At 43.8% G+C, this 22,240-nt stretch overlaps 1 protein-coding gene across 1 annotated transcript in view; it reads left to right on the top strand.

Annotated features, from left to right (window-relative positions):
* LOC115786692 (N-alpha-acetyltransferase 15, NatA auxiliary subunit-like) overlaps window positions 1–17,515 on the top strand; it is a 56,813-nt gene extending 39,298 nt beyond the window's left edge. The window contains 6 exon segments of the mRNA XM_030739037.1: window positions 12,883–13,014; window positions 13,104–13,212; window positions 15,258–15,356; window positions 15,461–15,604; window positions 16,637–16,734; window positions 16,826–17,515. Of these exon segments, the coding sequence (XP_030594897.1) occupies window positions 12,883–13,014; window positions 13,104–13,212; window positions 15,258–15,356; window positions 15,461–15,604; window positions 16,637–16,734; window positions 16,826–17,029 (786 nt within the window). The 3' untranslated portion in view covers window positions 17,030–17,515.
* Window positions 17,516–22,240: the final 4,725 nt, after the last annotated feature.

Raw genomic sequence — 22,240 nt, 5'->3', positions numbered from 1 at the left:
AACCCCAGGATAGCTGCACCATCACAGCAACAATCCAAGATGGCCGCTCTTTGAATCTGAACACTACACCAATATATACTGCGTTTGAACACGTTTCTCTATTTATGGCTCATTAAATAAACTGTAGATAAACCTTTGTCCATCTTTTATCTCCGGCAGACACAAGCTCGACACTGGCAACAAAATCTCTGGAGTTGTGGTTTTGTTGTGTTGACAGTTAGGGTGTGACATCATTCCCAGCTCTGATTTTCAGCATGTTAACACTTCCATAATGAACTTGAATGCAAGTTCATTATCGAATGAGCGGAACCGTACCAGCCAGCATCAGGGCAAACGGTTTCCTCCATCTGCTGGGAAGCCTGAAAACCGGAAGAGTGGAGGCGGCTACAGCAGTTTAAAGCTTTTGTTTTGGAATAATATTTTTATGTATCACACATGGCTCACATTTCCAGTATCTATTATCAGTGTGTATAGTCCTCTCAGAAATGTTATCGGGTCGTGGATCAGGCTGTTCAAGACTGGCCGATGCTGATTACATTTTACAGCTTGAGAGAATGAAGTAATGATACACTGAATTACTTCAGCCACTATGTGCAGAGAGTAACATTGTGTAACAGTGGCAAAATAAATAACTCATGTCAGCTTTGAATGTGTTCCTCTCCCTTTCCTCTGCTCCAGAGACGCTGGCCATGAAGGGTTTAACTCTCAACTGTCTGGGAAAGAAGGAGGAGGCCTATGAACTAGTGAGACGAGGTTTACGCAATGATCTCAAGAGCCACGTCTGTATCCTTTCTTCGCTGCTTCAGTGCTCCTGGCTTTTGTTCAGTTAAATAGTGCAGCTACTGATTTCACCCTGAGAAACTGGTGAGAAATGCCTGCGTAACGCCTGCTTGGTTTCTTCTTGTTTTACATATTAAGTAGTGGAAAGTGTGGGTGTGTGTTTGTGTGCGGTTTTTCCATAACTGGCTCACCATACCAGGCTGGCACGTGTATGGCCTGTTGCAGCGCTCGGATAAAAAGTATGATGAGGCCATCAAGTGTTACCGCAATGCTCTAAAGTGGGACAAGGACAATCTGCAGATCCTCCGAGACCTTTCCTTGCTACAGATCCAGATGAGAGACTTGGAGGGATACAGGGTGAGTAATGAACAAATAGACAATCCAGGTAATAAGATAGAGGTCATTAGATGAGATTGAGCAAACCATTACGCAGTGTCAGTTAATTCCCTCTCCAACATGCACAATGTGGAGAGTCAGTAAACATAGACAGTGGCGGACGTAACTTTGCTGCTTATGTGTGTGATGTCGCTCTCTCTTCAGGAGACTCGGTACCAGCTACTACAGCTCCGTCCAGCCCAACGGGCCTCGTGGATCGGATATGCGGTGGCTTATCACCTGCTAGAGGATTTTGAGATGGCTGCCAAGATTGTTGAGGAGTTCCGTAAAACACAGCAGGTGAGCAGCTCAACAGGACTGTAAAGATTTATTTAAATATTACATATTTCCAAAGAGCAACAAGATGCAGCATAACCGTTTTCATGTATAATCCTCTTTAAAAAGCAACAAAACAAAACCAAAAACAGAGCATCACTCCCATTAAAGCGGACCAGCAAAAAAGGGGCAAACTTTTTGCATCAAACATTGAGAATATATTTTGCTGGAGACAAAGTCTCGATTTTAGTAACCATGACAAAATACACGCCAGATAAGTCAGTGACTGTGCTGATTTACATGCGCAGACAGAGGAAAGGTTAAAAGCATGGACAGTATAACTACTGTGATGCCACTCGCTGGTTTCTGAACTCCTTTTGAAGCCTTGAGATGAACATGTGACAAGTCGTTAAAATACCAGAAATATGAACCGAGATTTACAAAATAGATTTAATTTTTTTATTCTGTATGACCCAAAACGAGCGACTAAGACAATTAACTCAGCAGCAAAGTGTTTAGAGTGGTCAAGAAAGAAACCCTGTTCCCATATACTACGTTTCCACCTCCGAGGTGCCAGTGCTGGTGTCAGTTTCAATAAACCGGCGAAACACTTAAGAACGGGCCCGCGTTTCCACCGCGCTTTGTGAACTGATCCTTTACATATGAGTGTGGGCGGGTCCTCGTCTGGACACAGAAGCTGAAAGGCACAAACGTGGGAGAACACGCTCCCCTTTCTTGTGCTGCGAACACATTTTACGGTCCAAACCAAACTTCAGCGTTTGTGTGCAGCACAGACAGCGATTAGAGCAAGATGACAAGTACGCACTTTGTGTCCTTTTATCTGTGATATGAAGTGATACAGAGCAGCAAGTTCAACCTTAGAGCCCAACCGAATTCACAGCCGTGAAAATTTCATCGCTTTCCTCATGTAATGCACACCATGCAGTGAAATAGTGGTAGAAAACTTTATGTTGAGATGGCAGAGTCACGCCCTTCTGTCGCTTTCGTCACACGTTCTTGGTTTGAGACCAGCTAACTTGCGGGGCCCTGAGTTGAACCTGTTTTTTGGCCAAGCACTGAGTGTGTTTGTGGTGGAAAAAATGCTGAACGGTTCAAATACTGGCACCGGCACGGCTCCTGGTCAGTGGAAAAGAGTCCATAGACCGGGCAGTGCAGGTAGTGAGGCAGATAGCTATTGCACAGAAGGGAAAAGAGTTTCTGAAAGTGACTGTGCATCCATCATCTGTCTCCCGGGGGGGTGGGGGTCCTATCGAACGGAGGGGTGGGGGAGTGATGGAAGAAGCTGTTACAGTCTGCTGGAGCGTGCCTTTAATGTCCTCAATCTTTTCCCTGATGGAAGGGGATCAGTTTGGATGAGCAGGGGCTCTGGCAGTGCTGCTGGCCTCTACATTATAATAATTATATACTTTTGAAGTTCAAAGTAAAACATCCAGCCTAAGACATATTAGGCAGTCCACTCGGCCATGCTCCACTTGTACTTGTTTTTGAATCAAGTTTTCTATTTTTTTATGTGGTGTGTTTTTTTAGACATCGCCAGACAAAGTGGACTATGAGTACAGTGAACTGCTGCTGTATCAGAACCAGGTTCTAAGGGAAGCCGGCCTGCACAAGGAGGCCCTTGATCACCTCAACAACTATGAGAAACAGATCTGTGACAAGCTGGCTGTGGAGGAGACCAGAGGTGGGCTAGTTAAGCGCTGCTCATTGAGTGTTTGGTTGGGGGTTGTGAAATAAGTCAGTCAAGTCTGCCGTTTTTTTTCTGGAAAGAGTGTTGAGCTCCTTTTGATAAGGAAACTATTTATTCCCTTCATTCTAACGTCTTTACCAACAAAATAGATTTGGTACCCTATTGAGAATAAGGCACACTTTCAGTGTGTTGTGTAGTTAGTGTTGAATGTGTGTAATCTCTGAGTGTGTGTGTTTGTGTTTGTAGGAGAGGTGCTGCTGAAGCTGGAGAGATCTCAGGAGGCTTCAGAGGTCTACCAGAGACTCCAGGAGAGGAACCCAGAGAACTGTGCCTACTACCAGGGCCTGGAAAAGGCCTTAAAGCCGGGTGAGGACTTTTTAATCCAATATCACAGTTATTGTTATTTATTAAAGGATCATGCAAATCCTATCAGTTCACTTCTGTGTTTTATCATCTGCTTGTGTCTATGTATATGATTATTAGTACTACAAATACTCAGGTATACTGACCATACGTTTATGAAAGCTGTCCTCTCCAGTAGGGCTGTGCTCATATTGTCTGTGATAGTAAAAAACTATCAGTTCCTCCTTTGTCCCCGGGGGTCTCCACAGCTCCACATGTTTGATTTGGGTTTTAAGTTGACTTCTAGGCTGGATGCTCTTCCTGAGGGCTGTACCCTGAAGCAGGATTTCGGTTTTTCCAGCTAACTTCATGGTTATCCCTGGATTTTCTGTATGAAGGTGGTTCACTTCTTAGCGGGATATATTGCCATGGTAACTTATGGTGTGGAGCAGGTCAGGGTCAGATTGGAGATGAACAGGTGTGAATGCGCTGCCTGCTGACCGATCAGTTCTCCAGAAGATCGTGTCACCACTCTGTGAGGAACAAGTTTTTCAGTAGCTTTTCAAAATCTTTGGTTTCCCTAACGAGCATCAGCAATAAATATGTATGCTGGCTGAATGGTAAATGGATGTAGCGCTTTTCTACTCTACTTATGGCATGACTTCAGACATGTGAGGAGGAGGAGATACCAGCAGCTGGTGATGTGTGACCCAAATATCGTTGGGGCACTGGCTAACTGTTTTCACTAATAATCACTAATTAATCACAGCCATAATAAATTATCCAGCCCACGGGCCTTGAATTTGACACGTGCTGTACACCTAGTGGGGTAAACATTTCTTGTATTGACTTAAATATTTTACCTTTTGACTTTTATCAGGAGATTTTCACATTAAACATTAGAATGAGTAAATAAATAAACGTAATCTTGAGTATGAACGTGATGTTGGAGTCAGCACAGATGGATTGAAGTCTCTTTTGATTTGCTTCTTCATTTATTTACAGGGTTTTCAGCAGCTCCTTGAAATCTATTTTGTGCATATTAGTTATAGCCTGAAACTCCTGCTAATAAACGTACTGACACACTGAGACTCATTGTTGAAGAGAGAGTCAGAAGAACTTCCTGACTGGTTGGAGCACACATACAGCAAAGTGCTTCTTATGACTATGCTGAGCAGATAAGCAGCCCACACTGAACAACGCATCCAAACCTAGAGGCAGGCAGGATTCAGCAGCAGCAGATCATGTGATGTTCCTCTTCTCTGAGTTGAGAACCATAATCTGAAGCTGCAGTGCACGTTGAAGTGAAAGCTTAGCCTAGTCTGTGTGTGTGTCTGCTGAGGCTGCAGATGTTAGAATTTGGTATCAACAGCATGGATCCATGGAGCCTACGGCTCTGTGTCAACAGTTCAGGTGCTTTATTGGTGAGGGGAATGTATTCTTGGTCTTACTACAGCCCGTCTTGTCTGCTGCTGACCGTGTTCTTTATGGCCACAGTTTGTCTTCTAATGCCTGCTTTCAACAAGAGAATTAACAGTTGTGTCTCAGACTGGTTTCATAAACAAAACAGTGGATTTAGTGGACTTGTGGAGGCTTCCCAGTGACCAGAATGCAGTAAAACACCTTTGGGATGTGGTGTGAATGTGTGGTACTAACTGTCCACTGCAGTATTGGTTGAGGATGATATGGTGCCTGATCATTTTTCTCCTCTGTCTCTTCAGGCAGTATAGAGGCACGTCAGAACATTTATGAGGAGTCCTGGGTAAAGTTTCCTAAAGGCCTGGTTCCTCGAAGACTGCCCCTTAATTTCCTTACAGGTAAACTTAGTAGGAATGGACTGATGAGGCTTGCATATATGCTTTTTTTCCTCCTTTTATTTTGTGTGTTTTTTTAAATACCACATTGTAATGATGTTATTCACCTATTCTTTTTCACTGCTTATGTTTTTTTTCTTCAACATTTTTAATAAGCCGTCAGCCTGCCAGGAACTACAGATAAAAATGAGTATGGTTAAATCTGTCACTTTTACTCCTGAGTTTACTGAGACAAACTGCTTTGTCTCCCCCTCTCCTGCAGTTAAGTCTGCTCTTCTTTGTTTTCCTAATCCTCAACTGTCCTGACACTTTCATTGCTCACTAAAAAAAAAAGGTTTTCCACTGACTCCTTTGCAGCAGTGTGAGGCTCCCTGCTAGCTTAGCTACCAGGATAATAGTTAAATAGATAATTGTTAAAGTTAGTCTTACTTTAGGTGTTAGTGTAACATCAGCTGAGAAGATTCTGTACCCATTCAGGGGTGGGACAATACACCTTAGTTGTGTTTACAGAGAGAGGGATTGTCTCCAATAATCAGCTGGACCAATAATAACCCTGCAGCATCACCAGGGTCACAGCAGTTATGTTTTTGATAGGAAGGAGCTGTGAAAAGCAAATGTTACTGCTCCACTTTGTGCAGGTGTTGTGTACAGAACTTCCACATAGCCCTGATAATCTTCAAGCTGCAGCCTGATGCTGGTTGGATCAAAGTAGCAACTTTGGATGGTGGACTTGTTTGTCTTTGTAGGATTCATCTCCTCTAAAATATCATCATCAACAGTTTAAAATTCATCGAATACGCTGACACAACAAATAGGAATGAAGCAGCTGTTAGGGGCTGCGGCTACACTCAAAGAACCTGGGATATGATACTTAAACGGTCCTTCATTGTCTTTGTGTTTGCACTCAGAGTTGATGTCAACAAATTAATAAGGCAGCTCATGAGTGTGATGATATGTTAGTGTAAATGACACTTTAGTGAGTGTAAATCTCACTTTGCTGTATCTTTGCTGTGTGTTGTGCTGGCCAGGGGAGAAATTTCGTGAATGTCTGGACAGCTACTTGAGGATGAACTTGAGCAAAGGTTGCCCACCTGTCTTTACTACCCTAAAATCACTCTACGCTGATCAACAAAAGGTATGCAGGATGACCTTTAAAATAACTGCTTTTATTTTGAAAAACTTGTTCAAATATAAAGGGATAAAGTTGTTTTCTCTGTATGCAGGTTACAGTTATTGAAGAATTAGTAGTTGGCTATGAAACCTGTTTACAAAGCTGTCGAATGTTTAGTGAAAATGGTGAGTGCTGCTTGGTCATAACTTTTTCCATCACCTTTATTTTTGTGACTTCAGTAAATGACGTATAAATGTGTGGGGCTCAGTGAGACTTATATTGAATGTGTCTACAGATGATGGAAAGGAGGAACCCCCTACCACCCTGCTGTGGGTACAGTATTTCCTGGCACAGCACTTTGACTTCATTGGCCAGCCCGGCCTGGCTCTGGAGTATATTAATGCAGCCATCGACAGCACACCCACACTCATTGAGCTCTTCCTCATCAAGGCCAAGATCTACAAGGTTTAGTGGAAAGCTTTGTACACACAGATGCTATTTTATGCCCTTTTTTCATCTTTCCTAACCTGCTTCCTCTGCACTGCAGCACGCAGGCAACATAAAGGAAGCTGCTCGGTGGATGGACGAGGCTCAGGCCCTGGACACTGCAGACCGCTTCATCAATTCCAAGTGTGCCAAGTACATGCTGAAGGCTGGCCTCATCAAGGAAGCAGAGGAGATGTGCTCCAAGTTCACACGAGTAAGAGAGATGGCATGTGTTATTGTCCCTGAGTGCTGTCAGTGATCGAGAGAGAGAGTTTGAATGTGACGGGCAATGAAGGTGTAGACCTGAACTGCTGCTGTTTTGTCTCCAAGTTTGAGGACATATTTTTGTTTGTTTGCAGCTTTTAACTATATTGATCTATCGATCAAGATAGAGCTAGGTAGGCGTGTACATGTATATGGTATGTAGTTTGCCGTGTTTCTTCTTGATGTTGCCGTCACTTGGAATTGCTACATCTATCACTACGGTTTTCTTCCTCTGCTTGTCCGGTGGGTTAGCCATCACAGGTTTGTCTGTCTGTATCTGGACATCCCACAGGGTCTTAGCTCTGTTATTTTTAACCACCCGTGGAGCCATATCCCACTTTGCTGAGCTTTGGCCCCTGTAGGCCATAGCTGTGGATGGTGGGGGTTACCCCTCTACTGCTCCTAGCTGGTTGTTGCTGCCTCCACCAGGATGTTGGTTCCAGGGAGCGTGGTCAGATGTTATGGTGTGGTTGTTGGACCGTTCCCTTGGCCCTGTTCTTGGCTCATGCTGGGGTGGCCGGCCTTTGACGGCGTGAGCTACTTGTTGTCTCTGGTTCTCTGGGGCCCCTCCTCCTTCCTCTTGTGGGGTGCACACACAGTTGCCATCTGGATGGGATGCGTGGCCTTGGGTCTTTAGTGCTTTTGGGAGGCCGTGGACAGCCTGGCTCTCCTGGGTCTTTTTGTTTTTCTGTTCGTTTCTTTTGTTTATTATTGTTTGTCCTTTTTTGCATGTTTTCTTGCAGGTGGAGCAGTTGATACTTACTTGTCTCTTGTCACATCTCTTATTTTTTTTCCCTTTTCTGTTTTTTTCCTCTTACCTGCCAGCTCTGGTGTTGTTGTATTTCACATGTATACATGTGAATAAAAATGATTAAATGAATAAAAGAAAAAGACTAACAAGAGCAGGTGTTTACCTATAGGTGTTTCGTGGCAGTGGCACAGTGGGTAGGCGCTCGCCTTGCAGACGGAAGATTGCAGGTTCAAGCCCCTGTACCTGCGCTGCGTTGTGTCCTTGGGCAAGACACTTAAACCACATTGCCTAACGGTAGCGCCCGTCTCTGGCTGCATGACCGCAGATGCTCGTCTCTGGATGAGTGAATCTGGAACGATCATTTCATTGTGTGCCTTGTGCGCACACTGACAGTGAATCTAACATCTATAGACAGTTTATTAAGCTCATCTTGGGAAAATTAATTAAAAACAGTGCATTCAGTCTTTTTTTTTTTTTTTTTTTGCATTTTTGGCCACAGTGGCTTTTATCATCAGTGGAGAGTGACAGGAAATGGGGGAAAGATACAGGGGAAGACATGCAGGCAAATTGGCGACGGGCCGGGACGCAAACCCACGCCGCCCGCACCGCAACGCCGCATGTGTATGTGGTCGCCGGCTTCACCACTGAGCCACCCAGGCGCCCACAACAGTGCATTCAGATAATGATTCTGATCATAAAAGCTGCCAGACAGGACAGGTTATTGAAAAAATACCATGACATTCATTCCTGTGATGAGTGGATGCAACAGGGTGGTGAACTGGTCTGCTGGCAGTCCAGATCTTTCACCAACTGAACATATTTGGTGCATCATGAAACGACTGTTGACTTAAGACTGTTGAGCAGCTAGAATCCAGTTCTCTGTCAAATGTCCGGCAACTAGTCTGAGTTCCCAGATGTTTACAGACTGTTAGAAGAACAGGGGATGTCCCACAGTGGGGAATATGGCCATGTCCCAACTTTTTTAAGACACATTGCTGCCATTAAATTCAAAATGAGCTAATATTTTTATTAAAATAGTCCATTTTCTATTTAATCAGTAGATATTTTGTCTGTTATCTGTGAATAAAATATGAGTCTGTAGATTTTGTTCTGTTTTGTTTGGTATATTTACATTTTACACAGCCTCCCAATTTTGGGGGATTTGGGAATGTAAAAATAATGAAACTAATAAAAACAAACCTAAAACATTTCTGAACAATTAAAAAATAAACTGAAATGAGCAAACCCAGTGTGGAACATCAAACTCTGGAAATGAACTGAAACCAAATTTAAAGCTAATGAAAATAGACATCTATAAAAATAGATTGCATTCCCTTTTGTATCACTCTTTGTGACACAGCCAATGTAATACTGCTGAGCTGAAACAATGCTGCTGCCAGCTGAATGCTATGAAGTCAAATATGACGGTCAAAGCTGGATGTGATCTGAGTACATGAACCTGGTTATTTACATAAACCTGTCCTTCAGCTACCTTTACTCCAGCTCACGTCATTGGCCTCAGTTTGTCTTTGGCAACACAAAGTAATAGCAGAAGTTTGTGTTTTCCAGGAGGGCACGTCAGCGGTGGAGAACCTGAATGAGATGCAGTGCATGTGGTTCCAGACAGAGTGTGCCTTGGCCTACAAAGGCATGAACAAGTTTGGAGAGGCCCTGAAGAAGTGCCATGAGATCGAGAGAGTGAGTTTGTTGTTTATATTCACACATTCCACCTTTGTGGTAAATGCAAACATTTAAATTAAATGTAGGAAACCTTTGTTTATGCCTTGCTAACTGCACAGCTCTTTGATCCCAGTTAACTCACATATCCTCAGGCTTCTAGCCAGCGGTTGATCGCCCGGCGCTGCGCCATTCTGAGGTTGTCTCTTGCGCCGGGCTGAGAATTTCACCGGTTCACTATCAAAACTGTTCTGTCACTGCAATTAGCAAGTGGGCGCACTCCGCACACACCACCCCGTCATCGATACCAGACGGATTTTTTTTTTTCTTTCTTTCCCCTCTGGCTAGATCATTGCACTATAGTATTATTTCACCACAATTTGCAATCTACCACCGGGCACGGCCAGGTTCGTTCACAATGTGCACACGGTATCCTGCGACAGTCCTGTTCACATTGATTTTGCGGGACAAAACAGCAACCAGCGTGAAACTGAGGGTTTCTTGATGTTGACTCCCTGCCATCATCATCATCACATGGTCCAATCAGATTCAGCTGCTTTCAGTGACCTGCAAGACCTACCATTATCACAGAATATTACATACATATTATCCAGCTGTTCACTGTCACTGAATTAGCAAGCCGGCACTGCATTTAGCAGTTAGCATTAGCAAGCTAATGCTAATAACCCCCCCCCACTTTCCAACACATGCGCACCGGGGCTGAAATTTTTTTTCTGGCTAGAATCCTGATCATGTATAAGTGACTTGAACTGAACAGGGTTGAAATGGCTGGAGCCATTTTCTCCCTGCTTTGTGTTTGTGAGCTAACAGTTCCAATAGTGAACTGTGCAGTGCCGGGCAATCAGCTGCTGGCTAGAACACCATCTTTGCACGAGTCTTTGTGGGAATGACAACTAATCACTTCTACCTCAAACTAACACGTCTCATCGTGTCAGTAAACTGTGTGTGACACACACCAAATCCTCCATTGGTCCGTATCATGAGGGACTACAATAAGTCATGTTTGTGGTGTTTTTGTGTGTATTTGGTAGAAAATAGAACTTATGTTTCTGATCTGAATCCTAAAAACTTCAGTTCAATGATACCTCCTGTGTCTAACATTCACAGGTGATTTCTACAAAATCTCAATCTTAAAATTCAACCGAGTTTACCTACAATTGTCGTTAACGTCCGAGTGCAGTTCTCTGAGCATAGCTGCTGATCATAGCTGTCCCTCCTCCTGTCCATCAGCATTTTGTGGAGATCACTGATGACCAGTTTGACTTCCACACCTACTGCATGAGGAAGATGACGCTCCGCTCCTACGTGGACCTGCTGAAGCTGGAGGATGTCCTGCGGCAGCACCCGTTCTATTACAAAGCTGCTCGCACTGCCATCCAGATCTACCTGACCCTGCACGACAAACCTCTGACTGACAACAACAAGGAGAGCCAGGCAGACACCGGTCAGTGTGTCTGTGTGTTATTTAGCTTGTGAAGCGCAGATTGTTAAAGAAGATTTTATTGTTTTCAGAGCAGCCCAGGGAGTGTGTTGGCATGTTCAATCTTTGAGAGATTCTTTGCAAAGATGTGTAGAGCACTAGTTGCACAAGTTGAGTTTTATAGCAGAAAGATTTTTACACATTTCCCTGAAAGCTGCATATAACAAAAACCTGCTTCTGTGCTCTGTAATTGGTTCATAAAAACACAATTTGCAAAGCTGGGACAGTGCAGAAAATGTACAAAAAAACTGAACAAAAAAAACCCCAAAAAGCAAAGAACGAAAAATAAAGTTAACACTTCTCAGTTTTGCAATTTGATGTCATTAGGTCCATTCACACAGGGATAGCATTACCTGGGAATTTGCCTGTGATCTCCAACAGATTCGCCATATCTGTAAATAATAAAGGAAAAGTTCCACTTCAGATTATCTGCTATATTGCACCAAACACAGAGCTGCTATTATAATAGTCCAGAACTATTGTGCATATTTTTTTTCTTTTTGCCTTCCTTCATCCTCTCGACAGTCAGTGTGGGGCTTTGTTGGAACTACGTCTGAAATTTTAGACAGCATGTCAGGTGCAAATTCACACAAGACTTGGGCTGTGCTTTGCAATACAGTCCAGCAGCAGTATAGTTACTCTCTGTGTTACTGCAGCGTGAACTCTGACTTACTGCTAGCTGTTCAGATAAAATGCTGTGCCTTCATTCACAGGTGTGCTTACAGGTTGTTACTGACTGGCTTGTTGTTTGTTGCTGTATTTTAGCTGCGCAGAGTTACCACATTTATCAGTGGCATTTGTGCACATGGGTGTAGCCAAGTCTACTTATTTTCATTATGAGAGATGGTAACAAATTACAATCTTTTTTAGACTTGCATATCTTTGTACATTTTGGTTTACATTCTTGCTTTGGTGTTTGTTCCAGTCATAACCACTGGAATGAACACACTGAACCCACCCAGCCCACATTGCTTGTATGTCAGTTGTCTTGAACCTCAAAACGCTCCAATAGAGAAAGTTAAGGATGAATTTTTTCCCCCATCCATTCATTTTCTTCCACTTGTCCTTTTTAGGGTTGCGGGAGCCTATCCCAGCATCCATAATACAAGAAGCAGGGTACACCCTAGACAGGTCAGCAGTCTGTCACAGGGCTAATTAAGCTAAACCCACTGCATGAGAACCCACATAGACACGGGGAGAACATATAAAGCTCCACACAGAAAGGCCTCGCCCATATGGTGGATTCAAACCCAGGACCTGTTTGCTGTGAGGCAATGGTGCTAACCATCATGCCACCATGCTGCCCCTGTGTTTTTTTTTGTTTGTTTGTTTGTATGTTTTTGTTTTTGTTTCTTCTTTTCCTCTCCCAAAAAAGTCTATTAATATTGTGATTTTCTTTTACCATTATTTTGAAAGTATGTTTTTGGCTAAAATTTGATCAGAACTGTGTAGTAAAAGTCTCACACTGTGACAAACAAAACAGGTTTTATAATTCAGATATTAGATATACAGCTGATACTAATCTTCACTGTGGCAGAGGGTTTCAGAAAACTTTGGCTTCATTTTGCACAGAGGGAAGAAGTGGTGATGTCACCTTGTGGTCTTCAGATGTAGCGGGCACACAAAGCTCGAGTGTGAGGCACAGCAGGGTTCTATGGCTGAATTTTTTTTTTTTTGTGCAACATTTAAAAATGAGCAAAAATAATAGGATAGCTTTTCTCTTTCTGCTCTGTAGAAAATCTGACAGACAAGGAGTTGAAGAAACTGCGCAACAAACAGCGAAGAGCCCAGAAGAAGGCCCAGTTAGAAGAGGAGAAGAAGCACGCAGAGAAGGAGAAGCAGCTTAAGAACCAGAAGAAGAAGAAGGAGGATGACGATGAGGAGATTGGCGGGCCTAAAGAGGAACTAATACCAGACAAACTGGCCAAGGTGGGCTCATGATTTCTCGTTGTGTCGGCGTGGCAGGTGCATCTGGCCTCACTGATACACATTAATAATGGAACAACTTTCTCTTCCAGCCAGAGAATCCTCTGGATGAGGCAGTCAAGTTCCTGATCCCTCTTAAGAACCTGGTGCGCAAAAAGATCGAAACTCACCTGCTGGCCTTCGAGATCTACTTCAGGAAAGGTCAGACTGAGGCTGCCAGCACTAAAACTCCTCTACAAAATATTTAGTGGTACCAGCTTTTATTTTGCAGATAATTTACCCACTTACTCAAATGCACACCTCCAGATCTATTTGTACTTGCTTAGCTTCCTGCTACTTGTCTGTAAAAATGACAGTAAGCTCGATTCTGTTCTGTTGTCTCTCCTGTTTCATTGCCTAAAGCCAGACTAGGTGATCCAGAAGGATCTTTAGTTTATTCTCTCAGTAACTTGATGGTGCAGGCTTCAGGATTAGTGCAGAGCAGCGTTTGCTTTGATACCAGCTCTGCAGATGAAGATGCACCTGGGAGTGTTGATGATGAGCCAACACATTTAAAAGCAGAACTAGAGCACGAAGATGACAGAGTTGTTCCATTATATGTGCTCTGAATCATCCATCCGTGTATTTCTTTTCTTTTGCTTAATCTAAGCAGTCTAAGCTGGGACGCTCAGACCTCCCATGCCCCAGCCAGATCATCCAGGGGGGACACCAAGGCATTCCCAAGTGTGTCCTGAGACTGTCTGGGTCTCTCCTCAGTGTTACATGCTCAGAACACTTATTAGGCATCTTAGTCAGATATCAGTCTCTCCAGCATGTCCTGGGTCTGCCCTGGGGCCTCCTCGCAGTAGGACATGCCTGGAACACCTCACTCAGGAGGTGTCCAGGAGGCATCTAGTCAGATGCCTGAATCACCTCAGCTGGCTCCTGTCGATGTGCAGGAGTAGCAGCTCTGAGTCCCTCCTGAATGGCTGAACTCCTCACCCTATTACTCAGGGAGAACCCAGCTGCCCTTCAGAGGAAACTTATTTCTGCCACTTGGATCCACAATCTTAATTTTTTTGGTCACTACCCAGAACGTGTGGCTATAGGTGAAGGTGGGAATATAGATTCATTTAAATTTTATTTACATAGTTCCAGTTCAGAGCAACAGTCACTTCGAGGTGCTTTATATTATTTGAGGGAAAACCCCAACAATCAGAGAACCACCTCTGAACAAACACTTGTTGATAATGAAAAGGGAAACCTCGTTTTTAACAGGAAGGAACCTCATGCAGAACCAGGCCCGACCGGGTGGTGGTAAGGGGAAAGAGAAAAGAGCAGAGAGACAGGACAAAAGGCAAACTATGGGGAGAGAGCCAGAGTTGAATAATTACTGATGATTAAATGCAATAGTGGTATGCAAACACATGTGGCGTGAAAAAAGGTGAGGGGAGAAGAAATGCTCATTGCATCATGGGAAGCCCCGCAGCAGCCTGAGCTCACTGCTTCATAACTGAGGGACAGTTCAGGTTTAACACCGAATGTGTCCCATGTGACACAACATACTTCAAAAGTGCCGCCGTTCGCAGACTTCCGGCAACAAATACCGTAATACCCCTATATGGCTGTGACGCGCAATTTCTGGGCTTTCAGGAACCGTTTGCATTTTTTCGATAGGACAAACGGTTGCGGAGTTACGGTAATACGCCAGCTGATCAACGTTCCTTTGATCAGCCGACTCCGAGCTGATACGCCACGTCTCAATCAGCTGTTCGCCGCTATTGAGGGCAAGAAACGGGCACTTCAGCAGCGATCACCCGGCGTTAAACCTTTGCCTCTTATAAAGTAAACCGTCTGTGTTACAGTGCTTTGACTTGCTCCACCTTCTGGACTTTGCTGCACAATGTTTCCTGGTGTGTGATGACGTGATAGACTGTGAGCTCACATGTTCAGGTCTCCCGCTGCATCTTCTCCCGCATCTGTCCCACCACTCTACCAATTCCCCGCACATCACAGACAAACAGGTCCTCTGCCTCCCAGCTGGTTTGATAAGCCCTGTTTTTAAAGTCCACTTTTCATTTGGCTATTTCTGGGGGTCAGGCTAGCTTAAATGTCACAGTAAGCACATGGAACAGAGGCTGATTGGCTCGCACAAAGCAGCGTGATAACAGAAGAGATCTAAGATGGACAAAGACATATTTTTAGATGCTTTAAGTTCTGCAAAAAATTACACACAACTTTAAATTTGTCTCTCTCCCTTTCTCCAGAGAAATACCTGCTGATGCTGCAGTCTATCAAGAGGGCTGTCGCCATAGAACCTTCTAACCCATGGCTGCATCAGTGTTTAGTCCGCTTCTTCAAAGGAGGTGAGTACGACCTCCTGTGAGCTTCATGAACTGTGCTGCATTGTCAGGTTGTTGCTCACCTCTTAAATCTTCTCTGGGCTCCGTTTGTCTTATTGTACGTACAGTGAGTGAGAGCACGGACCTGGCAGAGGCAGTGAGAACAGTTTTGAAGCAGGAGATCTCTAGGCTGTTTGGAGAGAGCAACCCTCAGAGCTTCAACAAGAACTACCTGAGCCAACACTCCAACTCCATCCCGCACCGACTGGCTGGTACGGAACGCACAACATTTCCCTGAATCTCTGACAGAAGTGAAGAGGGCCGTGACCCTGTGGGTGCAGATGTACCAGAAATCTCCTTAATGTGTGTCTGAAAGAGAGTCTTTAGAGGTGACACGTAATGGCCTTCTGTCAGACTGCAGGTCTGTTGTTATTGTGATTGAAGTTCTGTTCTCCCTTACCTTGTGCGTAGGGATTTGTCCAGCTAGTCAACTCAATGACTAATCGTCATTATTGTCACCAGTCGTACCAGACATACTGGTCAGTTAGCCTAATTGTCAGTAACAACCTGTAATTGATGTAAATGGTTCTCCTAAATGTTATGCAGCGATCTGCCACCAGGTAGCGCTGCAGCCCTGACATCATTATAGAAAAATGCCATAACTGATATTTTTATTAGGTCTCATATTGTTAGTAACCTGAAGCGCACTCAGGAAGGAAAAATTTTATGTTTGTGTTTGGCCGGTGCTGCATGTAAAACACTGGGACACAACTGAAAGATAATTAAGACACACCTGCACAAACATAAACGTCAGCAACAGCATCAGCCACTAAGATCTTGTCAAAATTGATGGAATTATAAATGCAGAAAATTACAGTCAGATTTTGATCCATCATGCAGTGTCATCTAGAAAGAGTCGGATTGACAGTAGGTTCATTTTTCACTATGAAAATGCAGCCAAATACACTGCCAGTGCAGTAAAAGCATACCTGAATAAAAACACACACAGTGGAACTTTGTCAGTCGTTGGCCTCTCCAGAGCCCGGACCTCAAGATCACTAAAGCCCTGCGGGATCAGAGCAGCGCTTTGGAATGTTCTTAAAGAAGCCCGGAGAAGTCTTCCTGCTTAAAGAAATGAGAGCGTTCAGGCTGTGTTGATGAATGAAGGTGTTCATACTAAATACTGACGTTCAAGCTCATTAGAACTGTACAAACTCTGTCAGTTGTTCCTACATGCCTGATGCTCAGTGTTGTAACTAGAGTTTGGAATCATTGTGTCTCTGTTTGTGTTTCTGTGTTCTCAGCTGCTAAGATGATGGTCTACCTGGAGTCTTCTTCTGATAAGATGGCCTGTGAGATAGCCACAGCCCTGGATGAATCGCTGTCTGGACGGAGCATCCAGGTTTGTGATGAGTTGCTGTCAACACTCTGTGATAGCTGCTGTGCGTCCACTGTAGTTCAACTGAACTGACTGTGTGTGTGTTGTGCTGCAGATCTGTACCGAGGTGCTCGAGGCGCTGCGTGACGGCCAGCTAGGTGAGGGTCAACAGAAGGCAGCTGAGGCTTACCAAGCCGCCTGTCATAAGATCTATCCCTACAGCCTGGCCTTCATGCCTCCTGGTTACCAAGACAACATAATCAGTGCTAATGGCGACCTGTTGGCAGGAGAGCACGAAGACATAGTGAATGAAATGTGAGCTTTGAGGAGGAGGAGCGGGCACATCGCCACACGCCTTAGTCTGCCAACACAACCATTACACCCCCCCCCACCCCACCCCCCATGTTCCTGGGCTTTGGCTGCTGTGAGACTCCCCGACTTTGCACTGATCTGGATGGACTGAGCACCACAGGAGACACGGGAAAGGGAGCAGGCACACGGAAGATGATGATGATCTAACTTTTTTAAACAAAAAAATGCCCTGATCTTCTGTACCACCCCCCCTTCGAAAAAAACAAAACAACAACCCCAGATGAATACAGTTGGGGAGGCAGCAAAGGATTCTGGGAGAAATGGACCTTGGCTGGCTAAATGGCTCCTGTAAACACAGTCTAGGTTTTCTAAACTCCTGTGTTTTCACGCCATGTTCTTCTTGTGAGTGCATCTGCTTCTCACATTTTTTAAAAGTAATTTATATATTACAAACTGACAAAAGGATTAATAAAACAATATTTGCAAAACCAAATAGTACTGTTGTGATGGTGTTGGTGGTGTTTGTGAGCTGCTGTGTGCTCAGGGGGAGCTCATACAGGTAAGTTGCAGCAAGCAGCTGATCGTTCCCAGCAGCTCTCTGGTTCGACCACATGTGGGTGCAGTCTGCTGCCGCCATGAGCAAAGGAAGCGCCACAAAGCCGGGCTTTCTTTGTGTTAGCTTATGCAAAAAAACCTAAAACCTGTGTGCACTCTCAGTGCTGCTGTGAGACATATTTAAACACATTTCTTTTTAAATGAACGTTATTGATTGAACAGGTACTCTCGATGTTCCAGTAACTGTAATTCTAATGCTGTAAAACAGACTTGGCAGCAGATTAGAACCAAATCTAAGGTTTATACGTTTTTCTGCATCACCAAAAGAACTGAGTCTCCTCCTGCTCCAGAGTTCCAGGTCCAATGTGATGCACTGTCTGCACGTTGTGATGCACGTTACACCCGGGGTGCGTTTGGTGGGTTTATTAAGGAATGACTGAACGGGCTGCATGTGTAAGATGTATTCTTGCAGCAGAGAATCTATAGCACACTTAAAACACTATAAATAAAAGAATACGTGTGGCGCTTCTGGACAATTTTTAACCAAAACATGACCAACCCCCAAACGTGTTCAGCATAAGTTACCATCGTGATTTGGAGTGGCTGTGGCTCAGGAGGCAGAGCAGGTCACCTGCTAATCCGACGTTGGTGTTTCAGTGCCTGGAGGCTCGAGTCTGTATACCAAAGTGTCCGTGGGCGAGATTCTGAACCCTGAGTTGCCCCCAATGCTTTCATTCATGATTGTGTGTTAACGTTAGACAGAAAGCACTCAGATGTAGAAAGTTTTTGTATGAATGAAAGTGTGTGAATGAGATGTGTTGTATAAAGCACATTTGAGTGCTCAGAGTATAAAAGCGCGGACAGAACCAGTGAAGTTTGCACTTAGCTGGGTAAAAACTGCCATTTTTGTGACACCGAAAGCTGATTTTGAGCTCGGCAGTTCACTAACACATTAATCTCACTTTGTAGTAACATGCAGGACATCACTGAGGGTCTCTTTGCTCGTCTGCATATACTCATTACGATCCTGAACCATCAACCCTCGAGCACTTCTGAGTAAAGATGATCACACCGAGATACAGCAGTGACATGTTTGGGTTCGTTCAAGGGGTTTTCTCTATTTTCACCTATTTTTACAGTGTAGAACAAAAGATCAATTATTTGGATTTATAATAACATCATAATCTCAGAAAAGATCGACAGCATCCTCATCATCATTTTCCACTGCCACAGAGGCCTTCCACTGAAGCCATGTTGATTGGATCCTGATAGCAGTCACACATGGAAACATGTCAGAGTGTGTGTGTCAAAGCAAATCATGAAAATGTGAGACTGGAATTTAGCAAAATGCATATTGATGAGCCACAAAGCTTCTGGGAGAACGTCCTCTGGAGAGATGAGACAGAACTGGAGCTTCGTGATCACATCAGCTCTGTATTTGCAGATGAAGCACACAAAGAAAAGAACACTGTACCTACCGGGAAACATGGAGGAGGCTCAGTGATGTTCTGCTGCATCTGACACAGGATGTCTTGAATCTGTGCAGGTACAATGAAATCTCAAGACTATCCAGACATTAGGAGCAAAATGTGCTGCCCAGTGTCAGAAAGGTTTGTCTCAGTCACAGTCAACACACTCAGGTGTGGCTGTGCAAAACAAAAATTGTGCAAATGTTCAGAGAAGGTCACAGGGTCTCCTGGATCTACAGCTCACGCTCCTGAACCTTCTCCCAGATGGCAGCAGGGCGGGAGGGCTGTGAGATGGCTGGTGAGGGTCTCAGCAAAGAAAAGCTGTGCGGTTGATTCATAACAGAAAAATGAGAAGAAACGAGCGCTTCAAAGCTAAAGGAATGCAAGATGATGCAGCACACGAATCAGTTATTGTGTCCCGAGGAGGAGCAACAATCACAGAGTGCCCGGTTTGACTGCTCAACCAAATACAACACAGACTTGATGTGAAACATGAGCTTCCTGAGCCAGGAAAACCTTTTCTGCAAACGGATGATGTGGCTGCAAATTCAGATACTTCTTTTTCCACTTGTGGAGGCTCCCATGGAGTTGAGGCTCAACATTACTTTTCCTCTCTTCAGTCAGACATTAAGCCATCATCAGATGTATGGGATGAAATACAGTCAGGTGACAGCATGCCAAATGTTGGAAGGAGGAGGAACAGACAAAGGTCTAAAGAAGGTTGTAGAAAGCAGTGTTGTTTCAAGGTTGGAGGTTGCAGTTTAGGCAGCAATGAATTTAATGCTGTTCCTGAAATGTGTACATGGAGCATTTTGCCTGTGTACAAAAGAAACATTCATCATCAGTATTATATTGTTCAGTGGCCTCATCTGAGCCATATTTATCTGCCTGAAACTGACTCTCTGATTGGTCCACATGTAACTAAGGCTTTGGAACCACTGGAGCTGAAAATAGGCTCTACGCTCTCAAAACTAAAATGGGAAAGTTAATGGATCACTAGGAGAAAAAAAATGATCATTTTCAGGTACAATCAGCAATAAGTGTCAACAGGACGTCAGTGGAGAAGATCAGATGAGCTCTGGGAGCGGCGGTTTAAGGCTGAGTGTGTTAAAGATGATGGAGAACCTTCGAAAGAAGACCTGCAGTTCTTGGATCTAGTTTCAAAGTCTACCAAGTTAGTTAACAGTTATTATTTTATTGTATTACCTTTGAAGAAAAGGCAAATGTTCACGCCTGACATCAGACGAGTTGCAGAACAGTGAGCATTCAACTTGAAAAGGAGATTTGTGAGAAATTCTTTGTTTCATTCACATTACACAAACTTTGCGTCTAACATGATATTCAAAGGTTATGCAGAGAAAGTATCAGACAATGTTTTGGATCGTAATGATACCACGCCCGGGGTTTGTGCATCCACAGAGGAAAATGTTTGAGTGGTATTTACCTACAGAGCTACATTTCAAGGACTACGACTAGACTCTGTAAAGAAAAGGTCATCATTGCTGCAGATGTCGAAGCAATGTTCCACCAAGCGAATGTTCCAGTTGAAGATTGAGGTTTGTTACAGTTCCTCTGCTGGCCTGATGGAAATCATAGTAAGATTATGAATGAATGCAAAATGTCAGTGTATTTGTTTGGTGCAGCTCCGTCCCCCAACTTTGTCCTCGTGAAATGTGAAGAGGACAGTATCCAACGGTTTATTTTCCAAGCTGTGAATATTGTTTGGAACAGCTTCTATGTCGATGAGCGTTTAACCTCGCACACTTAGAACTCAGCAGCAGAAGAAGCCATCGAGCATGTGAGCTTCAAGCTCTCACAGCTGAATCCTGCTCACTTGAATCAACCAATCTTTTTGCAGCCTAATGTGATTGGTCACTTCGATGGACAGTTCAGATTACTGCGTTAAACCAAGTTACATAAGAGCTTTTTTAAACTGTATTTGTTTACAATTTGGAAAATAAAGTTGGCGAATTAAATATCAAGTTATTGTTTCCTGTATAACAGGAAATACTGACAGCGGATCACTTTAATGCTGAATAAGTCTTTAAAACCGGAGGATTCAAAGACAAGTTCTGAAGCCTCTGCACTCCATTTATCTGTTGTACAGCATCACATACCATTGGTGATTTAAAAAAATCAGAATGAGGAGCACACATCATCCTTGAGAAAAAGGAAAAATCCTTTTTGTAGTCAGCTGAGTAAACGTGCTGATGCTGGCGTTTCAGTGAAGAGACGGGGAGTCAGAGAGTGGAACCCCAGTGCTTCAAATGCTGCTTCAGCCTCTTCTGTCCACTGGAGCTGAAACTTAAGAGTTCGTTTGTTCTGCAGCTCTTCCTAAAGCACACAGGGAGCAGTTTCAAATGCATTGTCACAGAGCCAAGATCAGCTGTATTCTGCTGTGCTAAGGAAAGCATCTGCTCATTTGTTTGCAGTTTAGGGGGATTAATCTCTTCAACTTGAGATGATGCAATTCATTTTCTTTTTGACAAAATTGTAATTTGTCTTTACTCGCCTTGTTTTCAAAAGCTCTTTTTAAAATTTGTAATTTTTAATGCAAACCTCATTTTACTTGAAACAATAAAAGAACAGTATTTTTTTATTATTATTACTAAAGTACCCTCCAGGTCAGTGTGAAACTTAATAATAAACATTGAACTACTATAATACTACTGGTACTTTCAGGCAGCATGGTGGTGCAGTGGTTATCACTGTTGTCTCCGCCTCGGCCCGGGCCTCTCTGTGTGGAGTTTGCATGTTCTCCCCGTGCCTGCGTGGGTTTCCTCCCACAGTCCAAAGACATGCAGTTACTGTGGTTAGGTTAATCAGTGATTCTAAGTTGCCCACAGGTGTGAGTGTGGATGTTGTCTGTCTCTCTGTGTTGGCCCTGTGACAGGCTGGTGACCTGTACAGGGTGTACCCTGGCTCTCGTCCTATGACAGCTGGCTCCAGCCCCATCACGACCCTGAAAAGGGTAAGTGGAAGAGGATGGATGGATGGATACTAATGTTCTCTTTCTTTTACTTGACAGCCAGTTGTTGACTGCATACAGACAGTGAACCAACTATAAGGTAAATATATTCAAAATATATTGCATTAAATTATAATGCATTCTGGACCTTTGAGGAAATATTCTCCAACCGGACTTCCTTAAATTTTAATTGAACACCCCGACCAAACATTACATGGCACACAGA

The sequence above is a fragment of the Archocentrus centrarchus genome, chromosome 10 (genome assembly GCF_007364275.1).
Source record: "Archocentrus centrarchus isolate MPI-CPG fArcCen1 chromosome 10, fArcCen1, whole genome shotgun sequence".
Classification (NCBI taxonomy): Eukaryota; Metazoa; Chordata; class Actinopteri; order Cichliformes; family Cichlidae; genus Archocentrus; species Archocentrus centrarchus.
Note: the sequence above shows the minus strand (reverse complement) of the source record. Positions and strands in the feature narration are given on the sequence as shown.